Below are 18,016 nucleotides of genomic sequence, written 5' to 3'. Positions count from 1 at the left end.
GTGACTAACGTGCATTGTATGTTGTATTGCCTTTTGAGCTGAAACAAAGTCACATTCGGAACTTTATCGGCCGTGTTATTCTGCTGCCAAAAAGCGACAGCCTGAACGAATGCTGGCGCTCCGTCTGGAAGCAGTAGAAAAGTCAACAGAAGATGGTCTACCGTACAGCTTTTCAAGAACGCAAAAAGACATTCGCTCGGAAATGGGGCAGAATGATTGCAAATATGTACCGAGCGGATTTGCCGACAAATCGCTGCCACGGTGTCACTGACTTCATTTTGTAGAAGAAAAGAAAAATTGGGTTCAAAAGGGAACAGGCAAACATGCGCTTGTGCTTCCGTTTTGGTACAGGCCGTACGGTTTTCGCTTATGTGGGGGGCAACAACACAAAGCCCCATGGAACGGTACCATTTAGCGTTAGTTTTAAAGATTGCTTGGGCTCCGTTAGTCGCTCTTTAATGGTACTAATAAATGCTTCAAAATATGTGCATTTTCTGCAATGAAAAAGAGAAATAAAAAATTAGTTTAATAAAATTGTTTATTGCCAAACAAACGTCAAGCACCAGGCAGCTCCATCAAATTGCATAACTTCAGGCGTAAAAATTGCTTATGACTTATGCACCTTCCTTGTTCATATAAAGGAGTTTTGTTATATAACTTTTTACGGAGAAAATGTTACACACAGAGCTTAATTCGCCTCAAAACACTGCATCAGCACTGAAGCTAGGGTAAATGTGGCTGCTTCAATAACCTACCATAACCGACAGAGCTGCTATTGTAAATCATGTGGCATAGGTTTTTCAACACACAATGGAATGACCTTACTGTTGTGGATGGCAGCGTGGAATTGTGTGGCTGTGGCAGTGTGGATTGTAAAGGAATGAAACAGTTAAAAAGAATTTAATTGTACACATATTGTTTGGTGCTGAAATGTTGTTGTGCAGCTTTGAAATACACTCATGTTGAAGAAGATTACAAAAACATGTGTACTAGATCAAATAATCTTAACAATGGCATAATTCCTACATGGATAATGCGCCCAATTCCCATTGCTTCATGCATTAACCGCTAGAAATTATCTGAGTAAAACTTTTACCCCTCCGCAAGTGTAAAGTTTGCCACCAACACCGTAGGAAAATTAATACTAGCCTACGGGTGCCAGTATTACTGGTAAAAACTATTTCCGAAGCACACTCCAAACCCAGCTCCAAGTGTGCTAAATGTGTGAGTGGAAAGTTACTGCTGCATGTATCTCTCTATTAAACAACGCTGCGGTGTTGCATCACGTACCGCAAACATATATTTGCGCCAAACTCTAGCCCAATACATTCAGCAAATGGGCCAAGATTTACACAAGCATTTACACACAAGTGTCGCTCCCCATGCGAGATATATTGAGGTGAATTTAATTTTCTTCACCGTACGACCAAGTTGTGCTGGCAAAGTTTGCCCTGTAAGTTTTGCAGCAGCAATTTGTGGGTCAAGATAATGTGGTGCTCGCTAGTGTGCCATGTATCGCCCCGAAAGGGCACCTCACCCATATAAACAACCCCGGAGCGTGAAACCTTTGGGAAAGGTGTCGGACATTTAGCTTTCATCGTACGGCAATGGTGCTGCTATGTGAAGGAAACCAACAGTTCCATCCAGCAATGAACTATTCAAATTTCGTTCAAAAGATTGGAAGTGCCGTTTAAACTTGGCCACGTCCGGTGCGTCCCACGGTTTAAAAGGATTTTTATGACGTCTAGACGAGGACAGCTTTATGCGGACTTTTTTTTTTCATTCGTAAATAGAAATGCTTGCTAATAAACATACGTTTTTAAACTGGATCACCCTTGATTCCAACAAAACTGTGCTTCATTTGGTCCTGAAAAAAAATAAGTCCTCTTGATTACTCTCATTATTCGATTCCTTGCCGAATGAAACCTAAAATAGTACTACATCCCTGTCATTTATCTAACAAAAAAAGCGTCTTTTTCATATCTGCTTACCACCTGCGGTGTGTTGTTGATGGAAGGGCAAACGAGACACTCCAGGAAGTCCGCGGCCTTTGTGCCGGAAATTTTCCTAGCTTCGCGCTGTCAGTCCAAAACATCCAACCACCGATACACCCGGTAAAGAGACGAATCTAATTATAGTCCCTTGCTCCTAAATCACGCTAGGGATGAGTCTGGGGTGTGCTGTGAGCGAAGCAAAAGTAAAAAAAAAAACACTCACGCAGCTGATAACCAGTTTTAACGCAGCACAACGGTCAAGATATGATGCAATGTGAAAAAGGCCATTTAAAAAAAAGAATGACAGGAAGTCTTGATATATTCTGTCACGATGGATTACCTTCATGAAAGGACAAGTACCCAATCCACAGCAGGAAGTGTGTTTGTTTCTGAGCAGCGTTTTTGGGAAGCGCTTTTTTCTTGTCACCAGTCTGATCTTCGCGTGACATTGTGTGTATTCAAAATTTGAACAAAAAAGGGATCGTTTTTTTTGGGTTTCTTCAAGAACGGCCTTTGCCGTATCGCTAAAAAGGACTCTTTGCAGGGAATGCCAAAAAAAAAAAAAAAACGCCGGCCTATGATAGGGAAAATTTAATTACCCGCCGTTGACGAGCGACATGTGTCATGAAGCCGGCAAAATGGAATGACGAGTCGTTTTGGAACGATTTCATTTTGCTTTTTTTTGTCTCTGCACATCCATGAATATTCATCCATGTGACGAACTGATGTTTCATTGCCACTGACTATGGATGAATGCATTGCGAGAGATTTGAGGAAGAATAATTCAAAGAGTCGTTTAATATCGGACACACAGTAGTGGTTATGATGAAGGTGCACATTTTGCACGGTACAACACGTTTTCACGTACCAACCTGCAACTGGTTTGGATGTAACAAGCAGGGCTACCCGTGGGTTGCGCGGGTATATTAAAACGGAGCGAGGCACGTGGCCGTGCCGTTTCATTTACAATAAATTCCACCGTCATACGCGACGGGAATTAGGGTAGTAAAGGGCAACACCGCAAGCAAGGATAATGTTTACGACTTCAATTACGTGCATCGTGAGTGTGCAGCAACCGTGTATAGCTGAGATGGGGGGGGGGTAGATCTTCTCACCAGCTCATGGTTAACTGTTGCTAAACAGTGTGAAATTGAACGATAATAATGTCGCTGTTAAATGTCGCCGAGAGGCAGGGCAGAGAGTTTGTTTTGTAAGTCACATAATTTAATGATCCATATAAGGCGTAGTTAGAAACATTTCTTATGCACAACTTTTTTTATTTCATTTCATGGTTTAAAAGCGTACTAAAAAAGCTGTTTTTTCTGTAGCAACATCCACCCATTACAGCTTCACCAAATTGGTGACTTTACTACGACCACCGGGAAAGCTAAAAAAAAAAATCGCCACAAAACCAGAAACAAATAATGTCATCATGCCAAACTGGCGTGCCCTCCACGTCTAATCATTCTAATTAAATGCTGCTCAAACTTGGGTCATCTGCCATGGGCTTTGGCACAGCAGTTGTAATAACCTGATGTCACCAAATGTCTGCTTCGGAACCACAACATCCTGCAAACAGTAAACCAGAAACGTTCCCGCACACTTCCAGCTTTTCTCGCTAGCGTTAGAGAAGTCCGTCTGGAAAAATCCACCACAAAAGATGGGCGATGTTGGGGAAAACTTTTTTTTTTTGCTTTTGCCCTTTGCTCATCATCCTTCGGTTTGGGGATTGGGGAATTACTGTTACTGAAGTGAGAGGATGTCATTCCTCTCACCAATTTGAGCACCACCACGTGGAAGCTTCGGCACGGTTGACGAAACTTTTTGCGTCTAGATTGACTGGCACCGTTGGGTGCAAAGTGGGGGGGGGGGGGGGGGGGAAGGGAAACATCCTGTGTTCCTTGTGAAACTCCTGCCGGAAGAAGAAGATTCGACAAGACAAGAGTCTGTATTGCACGCAGCACAGAAAACACATCCGACGAATGGAGCGAACAACAAAACAACCCTCCCCAATACAAATGGTAAGTAGTAGCAATGTTTGGCCATGCCCGACACTGTACAACAAAACCGGCATGCCCTGCTTGCTTTCAAATCTATCAACCTCAATTTCTACGGTTCGGGTCCAAACTTCCCCCAAGCGCCCTCACACCAGCACCGTGCGGTGAGTGTTTCTAGTGTTTTTCTTTTCCCTTAACAAAACATGTGAAACTACGCCAGACGCTGAAGGGGGTAACGAGATTACTCGTGCCGTCTTTTTTTTTTTTTTGTGCCGGTAATGGAGAGGAAGTTTTATCCCTAATTGGATTTCTTATTCATTCAATGTGCAGCAGCCTCGTCACCCCGTGTGTTTGGCGTCACCGGAGAAACTGCACGAGTACAAATGGTACTCACCCTATGCGGAATGGAAATGTGGTTTCGTAGGACAGTGCGTCGCAATTCGAATGCGGATGCCTTTAACTAGATTCTAGCATCATAACCTTCGGATTCTTAGAAGAAGACGGTAGCATCGGTAGCATCGTCGAACTGCGATACCTATTAAAGTTCGCTCCGGCAAATGTGTTCGGTTGGCTCCTTTCAATTCCTTTGAAGAACCCTAAGTGCATCGCGCGCTTCCGATGGGTTCCCAAAAATGCGGATGAGGTTTGGGTGCAAAGTAAATAAAAGTATCACATTTTCTTACAGAAGTTTTTGCCTCTTGTTCTTTTGGGAGCACTTTTCAAGAGGCTTTTATCACGGCTTGTCCAAACTTTTCCTCTTTATGGCTGGCAAATCTCTCACCAGCATCAGAACAGAAACCCGCATCGCATCAAAAAACAACACAATTTAAACCCATAACCCACTGCTATGTTTTGTAACATTTTGATCCATTACATGGCTTAAACGACGTCGGCCGACTAGCTTCCACTGCAGTACAACTGGAGCGTACGAAGCCTAGATCAATCTTTGCAGTAACCCTCGGATTAGTGACCGTGGGGATGATTTGGCCAAAGTTCAGCCACACACAGTCGACCGCTGAGTTTAGTTTAACTTCAGCTTTTGCTTTCATTAGACCTTCCGAGAGTTTAGGCTTTCTGGTCACGTTCTGCAACTGCTGCTGCGACAACGCACTGGAAGTCTAAACACTCTGCAATGGTAAAGAAAATCATCTCACAAGGGGCTCACTTCCTGACAAGTCCGCAGCGTTGGCTTTGGTTGCTGCATATAAAAACTGCTACACCTACCGGACAAGGGCCTGCAGACTGCAAATGTCGGTTGGGTGCTGGCAAGCGACAAAAGGTACAGAATGTTGGGGGGAGTTTCATTGAGGAGGAGGGAACTAGTATACGTTGCTGTGTACGCTTCAAAGCTTGGGATGGAATAAATGAATATAAATGACATTTTTATTTCCATCCATCAGGTACTGATGGTTGTTTACTTGAGGAACAAAAAAAGAAGAAGCGATCCCATAAATCAGATTCATTCTCCACGTATTGTAACTTTTAATAGTTAAAACGGACAAAGACAATCGAAGAGAGACATAGAGAGGAAAAGAGAGAAAGAGGGAGAAATCCTCTTTCTCCCCCGGATCGTATTAAATTACTGTCCCCAAACCAGACATTCAACATTCCACCATTGACCAGCGTCCTAGCTCGTGCGAATTTTCTTTGAGTCATTCGAAGATTATTAAAAATTCTACCATCATTGCCGCACGTCCCCGTAGGTTAGGTTTTGATTTTTAAAATGTTATTTTACACGCACCATCGAGCGTGCGGCGTGATTTGAAATTTCCTGCCCAATCACTGAGAAAGGAACGCCATTCTTGAAATACTTTTACAGCTTTCGTTCGACAATCTGGATTATTCTCACCCTATGCCGAGAATACAGCCAACTGAAGCCGGTAGCGATGAGTAAAGTTCCCCATAGAAGGGGAGAGGACACAGACGGAAAGTTCCGAAAACCAATCCGGAAAGAAATGTAATTAAGACAATGACTTTCTCACTCCGCCAACAACGATGATGGTGTGACATGGTTTGCGGTTCGTCAAGTTCGTGATCATCGGGCTACTACTATCTTTTACTAGCACAAGGCGTAAAGTTTGGCGCCTGCTGTTGCTGGCTACCACTGCCCAACAGTTGCTGTCGGTGCTGATAATGAAATAATTTCTCCAACATCGAAACTTTATCGACACAATCGGCAGCTGACCATTAAAATGTATTCGCCTAGATTGAATGGACAACGGAGATAAGCAAAGAAGCATGACGCTTCCACGGGCGCAGTGTTGGCGTGTTGTATTGGCATGCGTGACTATTGCTCCATTTATTGGTCAGCTGGGATGTGACCAACATCTTCGGCAATAATGCCCGTTCATGTGTGCCGCCAGATGTGTCCTAAGGCGTGACTTTAGGATCAAGATGAAAAAGATTCCCCAATTGTAGGAGTTTTGGGAGACATAATGCGATGTCTTAAAATCCGAAGACTAACTAGCAAATATAAATTTTCAGCTGAATATTTAAGGTTGGGAATTCGCTTCAAACTTTTTTCAAATAAATTAATTATTCGAAAGTTGTTAAACACTTTTTTTTTCGAAAAACATTGAATGAGAAAGAATAAGGATATGTCAGTAAAATATAATTAAAATGAGAAAAGAACACGTGCGTCATCCGCATTAAATTAATTTCAGTTATTCAGACACAGCAACAAAATAATTAATAATTCATTTTCAGGAACAGCAAACATCTGAATAATCAAAAACGACCCTACTGAATGCTGGCAGCGTCATAATCCCAATAAAAGACATAACAATGCGTTGAACTATGAAACGATGGTTCCGTTTAAACTGTTCTATGAAAACACAGAAGGAATGTATTTAAACAAAAATAATCGAAGGATCAAAAGCAAATAAATATTCATTTAAGTGATATTCGATTTGTCATCGCAGTGGAAACGTATTGTAGATCAAGGGTTTTAAAAAATGTGTTTTTTATTATTTTCTATTCAAAATGAGCGGCTTAATCCATCGCTTATCCAACTACAGACTCACAGGTCTCTTGTTACACTCTACGAGCTACCACATTTTCATCAATATCTGCCTTTGGCCAGACCCTATAACGTAATGCTTAAAATCTCAATGAATTGAATGATATAAATTAAATCAAATGATAATTTAACGTTTGACGGAGGTACAATCTAGACATGATATTGTGGTCCACGGATTTGATTTACTTTCGCTTAGCAGTAAAATATTTTCTAAACTTAATTTACCCGCTACCATCACCATTAGTTTGCTATTGGCCCATATAATGCTTACCGGTTAACCACCTTACACCTCCATACCGTCGTTCGACTTTTTGCCACTTTTTTGTAGGACTTTTTCTGCATCCAATTTCGGCACTTCGGTTCGTGTGTGCCACACCAGCACATCCTTACACTGATTCGCCAGCGGTTGCATATCGTGAGCGATCGTTAGGTGGCGTAATATTTCGCTTTCCTGATAGCCTCGTTCTACCTCGTAACTAAACTGTGCCTGCGGATTGTCCAACAGTAGATCGGAACTAATCGCAAAGCCTGCCATATCGAGCGGGAATGGTCGTTCCGGTTTCCAGGCACTGTTGAATCCGAGCACCAGTCCATCTCTGTTCAGTACTGGCTTTTCTACCATTAGTCCGCCTACTAGACCGACTGGCCAAACACCAACCTGTGAAAAATTAAATCATAGTTACAGTGGAATCTTTCGTAAAACACTATATTTTGCCTATATTTACCTTGCCCCTCTCGATTTTTGAGATTTCATCGAATAACTCCGTGCTGTACGTATTATCGTCATCCATGAAGTATACTATCGAGGGGCTTGATTCCGCGTCGCCGTTGCCCATGGCATCGTGCTTCAAATGGTTCCGTATCCATTTAAGTGCTTCATTGCGCTGCTCAACGCCACGTGGCTTAAGCCAGTTTGGATCTTTTCCTTGGAGTTTAAAATTTGTAGGTGTTTTGGCAAACAGCTGTACACTGCGGTCCTGGAGACCGCTACGCTTCAGGAGATTGTTGACCAGTGCAGACGTTTGAGTTGCGTCTTCCACTATAACCCAAAACACGTTTGGCACAAGACGAATGACATGTGATAGGCTAAAACGACAATCGAAGCGAATCATTAGTTTTCTTGAAAAAAAAAGGGTTTTGTGTACTGATTGATATAGTGTAAGTTCAAAGAATTAGGTATTTTTCTTAATTTCGAACTGTTTCGTTCAAAATCAACATTTTAGCGTTCATTCTTCATAACATTCAAAAACTACATACCGTGTTAGTTCGGCCTTCTGCACCGGTCTAGAGTAGGTCGGTGTCACTGCATAGATCGTGGGACCCTTTCGATTCGGCAGAAAGGCATCGCGTCCTTGACCGACGGGCCATGGTTCATCGCCATAGTTTGACCTTGACTGTTCCCTGTCACAGTCTCGGGTTGAACTTAGCGAGTAGAAGAATAGGAACGCGATGATGGACGCAAAGATGATCACATGCTTGAGCCGAAAACGAATTTCTTGATTCATGATTGCGACTGAGTATTTGGTCGACACGTTGCTAATACGTCGATGTTAACAATTTACACACTATCGCTAACGCTACACTTGATAGACGAATACTGTCGGTGAAGATGCTCCATCCAAGTAGCTGCCACGGGTTAATAGGAACTAATCATTTCTTCGTTCACAAACCATGTTAGACGGTCGGATTCGAACTTAATAAGCTAACGCAAACGGAAACCGGTTGATTATCATTCATTTCAACCAAATTAGGTCCGCCACACGTACAATGAAATTGGCTTTCGCGAGGTTGTTTGTTTACTTTTATTGTGACGTACCAGCGAGCGGCCCATCACTACACCGTGTCGGAATTTTGTCGGACCTGTCAACACACAAATGTCAACGATGTCGAAGCTTTTCCGTTGAGCTTTATTCAAATTTGTGCAGTCTGAACTCTAAATGCATTATTTTTTGAGGAAAATGAATATTTTGCGCTTTTTTCTTCCTTATGATGAATGTCCTTTACCAAAAAATATTGTTGTACATTTAATGTATTCAAGTACATTGCGTGATGTACGATGACAAGCAAATCATGTGTAAAAAACTATGTGAGCGATAACATTGAATAAAATATTACTCTCTACTCATATCGAGAAATAAAATTGGATCGCAGAACAAACGCTTTGAGCTGTGTTCCCGCTGTAATGTACGGTTTGTTTTCGGTTCTGGCCGGAAGTTCGAGAAGGACGTCAGCTTCGATGGTACTCTTCAGCCTGCTGCTGATTTGTCCACCAGTTATGCTTGCTAACAGCTTACCATTTCGCGATGTAATGGATGCTCTGGCATACTCTGGTCGAGGATCTAGTACATATTTTGTGTCCAAAAGCTATAGGCAAAACGAAACAAAAATAGGTTGCGATTTAAAATAAAGTACATTCCCCAAAACCGGTGAACTTATAACATACCTCAACTCTAATCATGGGTAAACTTGATTTTGCCATGCTCGGAGCCGTTTCATTTACGGCAGCAAGATAATGCCGCAATGCTGGTAATGCAAACAGATGGAACGTTACGAATGCTGATACCGGATTTCCTGGCAAACCAAAAAATTTCGTCACTTTGCTGCTGGCGTATGTGCACGGTTTGCCGGGCTTCATATTGACGCGGCCAAACACCAGCTCATAGTTAAGCTCTTTTAGCACCGGTTTGACGAAATCCTTATCGCCCATCGACACACCACCAGTGCATATTATTATGTGTACGACACCAGTTAGTGACTCGATTTCTTTTTTCAACGATTCAAAACTAAAAACGAAAAGAAAAAAGGCGGCGTTTGAGAATTTGTGAAAATTAGCAACAGCGAAACCAAACTGGCTTGACTATCGGTAGAATTCATCTTACTCATCTCTCACGACCCGTTGCTGAATTTCGCACTGATCCTCGGTGAATCCGCATTGACGTACCAGCGCTACCAGCATGGTGGTGTTCGAGTCGTAAATTTTGCCTTCTGACGTGCTTCCGTCAGCCGTAGCATTTACATCGTATGGATGCAAAAGTTCGTCTCCAGTTGAAATGATGGCCACCTTCAGCTTGGCCACGGATACTTTCTCACCGATTGCTGCAAGCAATGCACGCTGACATGCGTCGAGCGGAAACTGATACTGAAACACTTCTTCGGACATACGCAGATCACTACCGATCGAGCGGATGTCGAGCGAGGCGGTCGGTTCAGTCAAAATCTCGACGATTTTTTCATAATCATTTTCTCGCGAGACAAGCTTTGTGTCTTCCACCTGTATCACGGCATCGGCATGTAATGGCACCGGCGCGCCAGTATTGATCTTAAAGCATTCATCGATGGTAAAATTTGTCTGTACGATTGGATCACCGGCCGAAACGTAACCGATCACCTTCTTCATGCCCTTCCCACCGATCGATTTCAACGCATAGCCATCTTTGATGGATGCTCGAAATGGAGGAATATTCACACGGCTTAGTTGCTTGCGAGTCGTTTGTACAGACGGTATGGTGGCCAGGATTTGCTTTAGCGCGTTATCCACACCGATCATTGGGAATGGTGAGTTACGATCATCATCACCCCCTTTCCCTGTTGCATGTGGACACACGTGATATACTTCCTGTGGTGTTGAAGCATCACCTTCCGCCTGTACCTTACGGTGTGTTTCACGAACCCGTTCTATTTCGCCTTCGTTCAGCAAATTCAACACATGTGGCAAAACGTCCACAATCGATTGGAAACATTCACCGACAGCCTTTTTGCTTCCAGGAAAGTTAACGACCAGCGTTTTGTTTCGTACACCACAGACCGCTCTCGACAGTACAGCAAATTTGGTTTTCTCCAAGCTGCACAGGGTCATAGCCAGCGTAAGCTGTGGTGCTTCCTTGGTAATGATGGCACGCGTAGCTTCCGGGGTAACATCCCGTGGTGCAAAACCGGTTCCGCCCGTCGTAAATACGGCTCGTACCTTGAGCACATCACAAGCATAAATGAGCGATTGCTACGAAAACAAGGGAAAATGGGTGAGTTATTTTATCGGCCCAAGAGCAGCAAGTTTTCTCACATACTTTTATTAACTGCTCGTCATCCGCAATCAACAGGTAGTTGACGGTATCCGTTTTAAATGCTTGTTTAATCATTTCCACCAAATGAGGGCCGCTAGTGTCCGTTGCTTTGCCAGCGGCACAAGAATCACTCACTAAAACATTATCAACAGTATATTATTGCGTAATTGGAACCAATTTCATTGAATCCATTATCGTATCGTCAACAACAGAATTCATTACTGGTGTCTTATCAATCTGGAACATCATTTGCACAATGATTGTTCTGTTTGGGTATGTTAAAACTACAAGTAACCTTACGCTTACCAGTTATCACCGAGAACATTTTACACGTATGATGAGCTGAACAGACGCTAATTAAAAACACTTCCACACAATTGCTTTACGGCGTTCTCGGTCGTACGTTTCTCTTTGAATACAGCCGGTTGTTATTGTTGTGAAATGCTCTGGTATGGTTGGATTCTGCAACTGTCACTGCGCCTGTTTACATAGGCAAGTTGAGAACTTCATTGTCCAGAAAGAACGCGCGCAAAATTCAAAATCGACAGACCACGTGCAATTGGATGTTATGAAAATGCATTTAATTTGTTTATCCAACAATGTGTATCGAAAATGTTTTATAAACTAGAAAATACTTTCTTATGAAGTAACTTGAATGAAAATTAGATTTTTTGCTGGTTACCGCTGGCGGTGGATTATTGAGACTATTTAGCTAAAGTTTGAAAGCGTAACATAAATATACGGCAAAAATGCTCGATCTCTGTTATCAAATAAGTAATGCCAGACAACTGAAATAATCAACTATGACACTCCCTGCAGTTGAGACTTATCGTAACATTCGTACTCAATATCAGAAATGTTCAATAAAATATTTTTATGGAGCTATCATTGCCTTATAAATACCATCCGTCTGTGAGGAAAGTCGGAACTTTGTGTTTAGTTGGGACTGAAGTCACGAAACCTGGTCAGTGATATTTGATACGCACTGAAAACATGTTCTTGTCCTGTGTTGCGTTTAGTATTTTTATAGCCGCTTCATTCGCGAGCCCGGAACCACGTTGTGCAATTTCTCTTACAACTGCTAGTGGAACAGGTGTGAAGCCCGGTCCTTACTGCTCGTGGGAACTTATCTTCGAAGACAATTTTGATTTTCTTAACTTTGAAACATGGGAGCATGAGAACACTCTCGGTGGTGGCGGTGTGAGTACAAACTGCTCCGAACGTACAAGTAATCGATGGTTTTAAATGTGTTATTTTGTGTGTTATTTGCAGAACTGGGAGTTCCAATGGTACCAGAATAATCGATCCAATTCTTACTGTGAAAATGGTATCTTCAACATCCGCCCAACGCTCCTTTCGGACGACACGGGTGAGGCATTCTTGAGCAGCGGCACCTTGAACATCCATGGAGGAGAACCAGCCAATCAGTGTACAAATCCCTCATCCTTTGGCTGCGAGCGTACCGGTTCTGCAACGAATCTGATCAACCCCATCAAGAGTGCACGTGTCCGTACGGTGAATTCATTCAACTTCAAGTATGGAACGATGGAGGTTCGTGCCCGCATGCCCACTGGAGATTGGCTCTGGCCTGCTGTTTGGTTGTTGCCAAAGCGGAACGCGTACGGATCGTGGCCGGCCTCGGGAGAAATCGATCTGCTCGAGTCTCGCGGTAACATCGACTATCGTGGCGCGAACGGAGTCCATATCGGTACTGAACAGTTTGGCTCTACGCTCCACTTTGGACCGAGTCCCACACTCAACGGATGGGAAACGACAGTGGCGTACAGAAACACCGCACCGGGACAGGGTTGGAATACGGGATTCCACAACTATCAGCTTACCTGGACGCCCGACTTTATTCGGTTCTCGGTTGACAACCAGGTCGTCTCCCAGATCGATGCCGGCACTGGATTCTGGAATCGTGGAAACTTTGGTAACATTGCACCGGGAACCGAGAATCCGTGGATCCATGGAACACGAATGGCGCCGTTCGATCAGGAGTTCTTCATAATCATGAATTTGGCTGTTGGCGGCACGAACGGTTACTTCCCGGATGTCCCACCAGCGACCAATGCTAACCGTGGTAAGCCGTGGTCTAATACCTCGCCAACCGCTGCTCGTGACTTCTGGAATGGACGTAACTCTTGGCTACCGACGTGGCGTATGACTGACTACCGTAGCAAGGATTCCTCGCTCCAGGTTGATTATGTGCGAGTTTGGGCTCTTTAACGGCACTTAATTAATAATAAAACTGCACAAGTTATTCTGTAGTAAAAAATCAATAAAAAAATCTTTTAAAATATTTCACCATATATTAGATAAGATCATCCAGGTGCAAGATAATCATTGTGACCATTTTTTTGTCTTCAATATTTCCCATTATCGGATCAGTCACCAACCCCATGTACACAGTACAAGCGACGTCGAAAGCCTTAAGCTAACGGACATTAATGTTGAGCAAAATAAAAAAATACGCCTCTTAGATAAGGGTGAATGCATTGTCCATTATTTGAGTCGCTGGTGTGCCTCGTTACGCTCTTTTTGGCCACACGCGTTCATATTACGGGAATATTTTTAGGGCCCATTGACGGTTACCTTCACGAGATAAGCTAAAACAATCCTACTTGGAGCGAAATCTATCGAAGAAAGCCCATTATCTTAGCCAACCCAAAAAAAGCACTCTCCGCAATCTGATAAAGCATGCATGAGAAAATAAAGCGGTACGAATCGGTTTATAGCAGTCTAGCTGATAAGTTTGAAGTGAATTTAACCAACCTAACCAAAAAAAAAAAAAATGAATCCATGTAAAAGGATCACTATTGTGGTTTGCCGTAGGTGTTCAAGCGGTTTGTAGGTCCTATGCGGTATGGATATCGGGGCCTATAACATATAAAAGTGTTGACAGGGGGTTAGGGAGGATCGTATTTAATCTCCTTTCATTTTACGGGGGTCCCAATACAAAGATCCGGGGCTTTTGATACCAAACTGCTACCATTAGAACCACCACTGGAAAATGTGCAATGAAACAGCCCTTAATAAATAATAATAATTGCTGATGCTCTTCTCTTTTGGCTCCAATATCTTGGGACTTCTTGGTTTCCCGTAAAATAAATGCTACTACCAGTTGACTCATTGAGGATCGAATCAGACACCAGTACAGACGTATTTATTTGAAATTAAGGGGAAATACCACAGCGCTACTCTAATTGAATAAGTTTCGAAAACGAAAACTCGAAAACGGTTTTCAATTTTGAACATGTGATTGAATCATTCACTCATTTGTTACTTATCACAGCACACTTATGACAAGCAGCAGCGGCAGGACCGGAGTTCAAATTCCATCCGGGATCCATTCCTTCGCAGTGACGACTGATTAACTACGTGGTATCAGGGCAAGTCTTCTTCTTCTTGACATCTAAAGGTCATGCCGGCCATCGAAATGGCTTTCTAGACTACCGATAACCACGTAGTTGGTTAGTCAGTCCTCACCACGGGGGGACGGTCCGGATGGGATTTGAACCCCGGTCCTGGCGCTTGAAGAGCGGCGCCGCTGTCGCCTACACCACCGGGACGCCCCCAGGGCAAGTCTAGTAGACGATTAGATGGCCGGCTTTACTAGAAAGTCATTAAGCCAAGAAGAAGACAGCGCAAAAAACGGGATATGCGATAGATTCTTGTTTTGTCATTACTTATAAAGTGGAACATTTATTAATGCTAAAAATAAAGAACTGGAACTCTGCTGGAAGAGTATAATTTCAAATATATAAAATTGAATAAATATCATATTGTAGGTCTTATATAGAGCCTACAAACTATCAAATCGTAAAAACGATTTTGTAAATTTTCTATCCAATACTATGCCCTGATTGAACTAGCCCTTGTAGCATATCTGCTGTACAGTTTAACAATATTTTAAAACAAGAAACATTTCTTATCATCATTTTGTATAGTTAAATTATTCTACATTTCATAACCGAGTATGCCCGACATGGATAAGTTAAAATCCAAAGAGGAAATGCCTTGTGAAATTTGTAATTTGTCAATACATGCGTTGTTAACCATACGGCAAAGAGCCTTCATATTCATATAACCTACATTTAATTAAAAAAATGCAAGAAATGCATCTTTAGCTAATTTGATCAAGTGCCCTTAACTTAACAAGACCATTAAACAACTAAGCGAGGTTGTCAGATCAGATCAGATCGCACCGCGATTGATCAATCCAAAACAAGTGGTCAGCTATGCAATAGCAAATAGCGAACAAACCAATTTGGCGCATTTTCCGGTTGTAAAAAAGGGAGCAAAAACTATTGTAAGAATTGGGTATAAATAAAATTTCACTCGTGGGCGCGACAAAAGATTTGACGGGTTGCAACAAGCTAAACCTTGCATTCAAGCTTGGTTAGGCCTTACCCTGGGTAGAGGGACACTAAAACGTCCAACAAGGTTATTGCTTCTGAATATACCTGGATGACTGTCCCTCCAATGAGCATCGGGAGTCCCCCTACCAAAGGTTAGGCCACGATGCCTCATACGTTCCAGTAAGAAAGTTTCTCGTTTAGAACCTTCAGACTGCTTGGACAGTCAAATGTATGAAAGAGATTTAAAAGTCTCTTACCCCCTATCACACGCACTAAACGATATCATTAAACTCTTCCCATAACCTGGTCAAGAAACGGTCTTTTGTTTACGATTTGCTGTAACGTGTTTTTCACACGTCCTGGGGCTTTAATTGCCCTCCCCAACCTCTTAACGGATCATCGATTGAACTAGAAAACTCCAGCGAAAAGGTAACCCGAAAATATCAACCACAGTCTTGTCGGTTGCCGATAAAAACACACAAAATCATCACGAATCTTTGCGGGGTAGCTTACAACAAGCTCGGTATGCAGCGTGCAATAAAAGTCAAAGTTCGCACGATAAGATCAATTCCAATCTTTATCGAACATTGGTCAGGATTAGCGTAAGTCCTTGGATGTACCGAGGCGTCTATAAAACGACCCCACTCAGCTGAGCACATTTTATTCAGTGTTCGACACCCGACCAAATTCAGTGTCCCAATTTTTTGGTGGATTCGAGATATTTGCTTCCGGCATGAAGAGTGTTAGCATTCCTTTGCTCGCGCTACTGTTGGCCGGGCTAGCTGTTTCCTTAGGTGAACAGAGCCCGAAGTGCTCTGTGTCCGTAACAACCGCTAGTGGTACTAGAGCTCGTGCTGGACCGTACTGCTCAGGGGAACTTATCTTTGAAGATAACTTCAACACACTAGACTTTGAAACTTGGGAGCACGAAAATACTCTCAGTGGTGGAGGTGTAAGTAGAAAACAAATGCGTTTTGTGTACACCAAGGAACAATTTTAGCATGTAGTTTTTTTTTTTCTTCTTAGAACTGGGAGTTCCAATGGTACCTAAACCATCGATCGAACTCGTACTGTGAAAATGGTATCTTCTATATCCGTCCAACGCTCCTAGCAGATGACACAGGAGAGGCATTCTTGAGCAGCGGCACCTTGAACATCCATGGTGGTCAACCGGCCGATCAGTGTACCAGTCCCATGTTCTGGGGCTGCGAGCGCACCGGTTCTCCAACGAATCTTATCAACCCTATCAAGAGTGCACGTGTCCGTACGGTGAATTCATTCAACTTCAAGTATGGAACGATGGAGGTACGTGCCCGCATGCCCACTGGAGATTGGCTCTGGCCTGCTGTTTGGTTGTTGCCAAAGCGGAACGCGTACGGATCGTGGCCGGCCTCGGGAGAAATCGATCTGCTCGAGTCTCGCGGTAACATCGACTATCGTGGCGCGAACGGAGTCCATATCGGTACTGAACAGTTTGGCTCTACGCTCCACTTTGGACCGAGTCCCACACTCAACGGATGGGAAACGACAGTGGCGTACAAAAACACCGCACCGGGACAGGGTTGGAATACGGGTTTCCACAACTATCAGCTTACCTGGACGCCCGACTTTATTCGGTTCTCGGTTGACAACCAGGTCGTCTCCCAGATCGATGCCGGCACTGGATTCTGGAATCGTGGAAACTTTGGTAACATTGCACCGGGAACCGAGAATCCATGGATCCATGGAACACGAATGGCGCCGTTCGATCAGGAGTTCTTCATAATCATGAATTTGGCTGTTGGCGGCACGAACGGTTACTTCCCGGATGTCCCACCAGCGACCAATGCTAACCGTGGTAAGCCGTGGTCTAATACCTCGCCAACCGCTGCTCGTGACTTCTGGAATGGACGTAACTCTTGGCTACCGACGTGGCGTATGACTGACAACCGTGGCAAGGATTCTTCGCTCCAGGTTGATTATGTGCGAGTTTGGGCTCTATAAGTGAGGGTTGGCTTTGTTTCGTTGAAGTGTAGGCCAGTAGGGGACAGATTTACCGATAGATTAATAAACAATCGCAATTGTATTGTATAAGTACACGACGTTCACTTCATCAATGCCTCATAAATATGCAACGGTTTTGTAATGCCAGATTGCCATAGTGTTACTCTTCCAATGCGCTGTAATACAGCTTTAAGTCACCAAACATTTATTAGCATTCTGCTGTACGTTTGTAGTAGTTCATGAGTTAAAACGCTTGCCAGGTGACACTGTACCTTCAACCACCGCCCTACAGAGCTTGCCTTCACCTTTAAACATCGGCAAGTGGAATGAACTACGTTGAGAAAAAATATGAAAAGAGCGTGTTGTTAAAAATACACCACCCATTGAAGCATGTGTGTATCCGTCGCATTAGGAAGCGAAGAAAATGGTGAAAATGGAACATGAAAAAATACAAACAGTCGACAGGAACACTTTTCTACTAAGAGTGATGTGTGTGTGTTTGTGAGGCATTAGTAAATAAGGCGAAGGAAGAAAACGCATAGATACGGTGGGTTAAAATGTAAGAAATTATCCACTTAAATTGAAAATCTTCAACAATTTC

At 43.2% G+C, this 18,016-nt stretch overlaps 5 protein-coding genes across 5 annotated transcripts in view; 2 read left to right on the top strand and 3 right to left on the bottom strand.

Annotated features, from left to right (window-relative positions):
• LOC126557871 (ero1-like protein) overlaps window positions 1-18,016 on the bottom strand; it is a 427,255-nt gene that overhangs the window by 292,858 nt on the left and 116,381 nt on the right. The window lies entirely within an intron of this gene.
• On the bottom strand, window positions 7,243-8,563 carry LOC126558541 (galactosylgalactosylxylosylprotein 3-beta-glucuronosyltransferase I). The gene is made up of 3 exons (XM_050214565.1): window positions 8,268-8,563; window positions 7,736-8,096; window positions 7,243-7,668 (listed from the first exon to the last, which is right to left on the bottom strand). Exons 1-3 carry the CDS (start codon window positions 8,513-8,515, stop codon window positions 7,294-7,296), a joined length of 984 nt encoding a protein of 327 aa, XP_050070522.1. The 5' UTR covers window positions 8,516-8,563; the 3' UTR covers window positions 7,243-7,293.
• Window positions 9,115-11,403, bottom strand: LOC126557433 (molybdenum cofactor synthesis protein cinnamon). Its single transcript, XM_050213208.1, has 5 exons — window positions 11,378-11,403; window positions 11,075-11,205; window positions 9,890-11,007; window positions 9,454-9,793; window positions 9,115-9,374 (listed from the first exon to the last, which is right to left on the bottom strand). The coding sequence occupies exons 1-5, from the start codon at window positions 11,394-11,396 to the stop codon at window positions 9,129-9,131; spliced, it is 1,854 nt and encodes a 617-aa protein (XP_050069165.1). The 5' UTR covers window positions 11,397-11,403; the 3' UTR covers window positions 9,115-9,128.
• LOC126558306 (beta-1,3-glucan-binding protein-like) lies at window positions 12,065-13,300 on the top strand. Its single transcript, XM_050214298.1, has 2 exons — window positions 12,065-12,271; window positions 12,344-13,300. The coding sequence occupies exons 1-2, from the start codon at window positions 12,065-12,067 to the stop codon at window positions 13,298-13,300; spliced, it is 1,164 nt and encodes a 387-aa protein (XP_050070255.1).
• LOC126559837 (beta-1,3-glucan-binding protein-like) lies at window positions 16,161-17,415 on the top strand. Its single transcript, XM_050216010.1, has 2 exons — window positions 16,161-16,384; window positions 16,459-17,415. The coding sequence occupies exons 1-2, from the start codon at window positions 16,166-16,168 to the stop codon at window positions 17,413-17,415; spliced, it is 1,176 nt and encodes a 391-aa protein (XP_050071967.1). The 5' UTR covers window positions 16,161-16,165.

The sequence above is a fragment of the Anopheles maculipalpis genome, chromosome 2RL (assembly GCF_943734695.1).
Source record: "Anopheles maculipalpis chromosome 2RL, idAnoMacuDA_375_x, whole genome shotgun sequence".
NCBI classification, from domain to species: Eukaryota; Metazoa; Arthropoda; class Insecta; order Diptera; family Culicidae; genus Anopheles; species Anopheles maculipalpis.
This window is presented reverse-complemented; position numbering and strand designations above follow the sequence as displayed.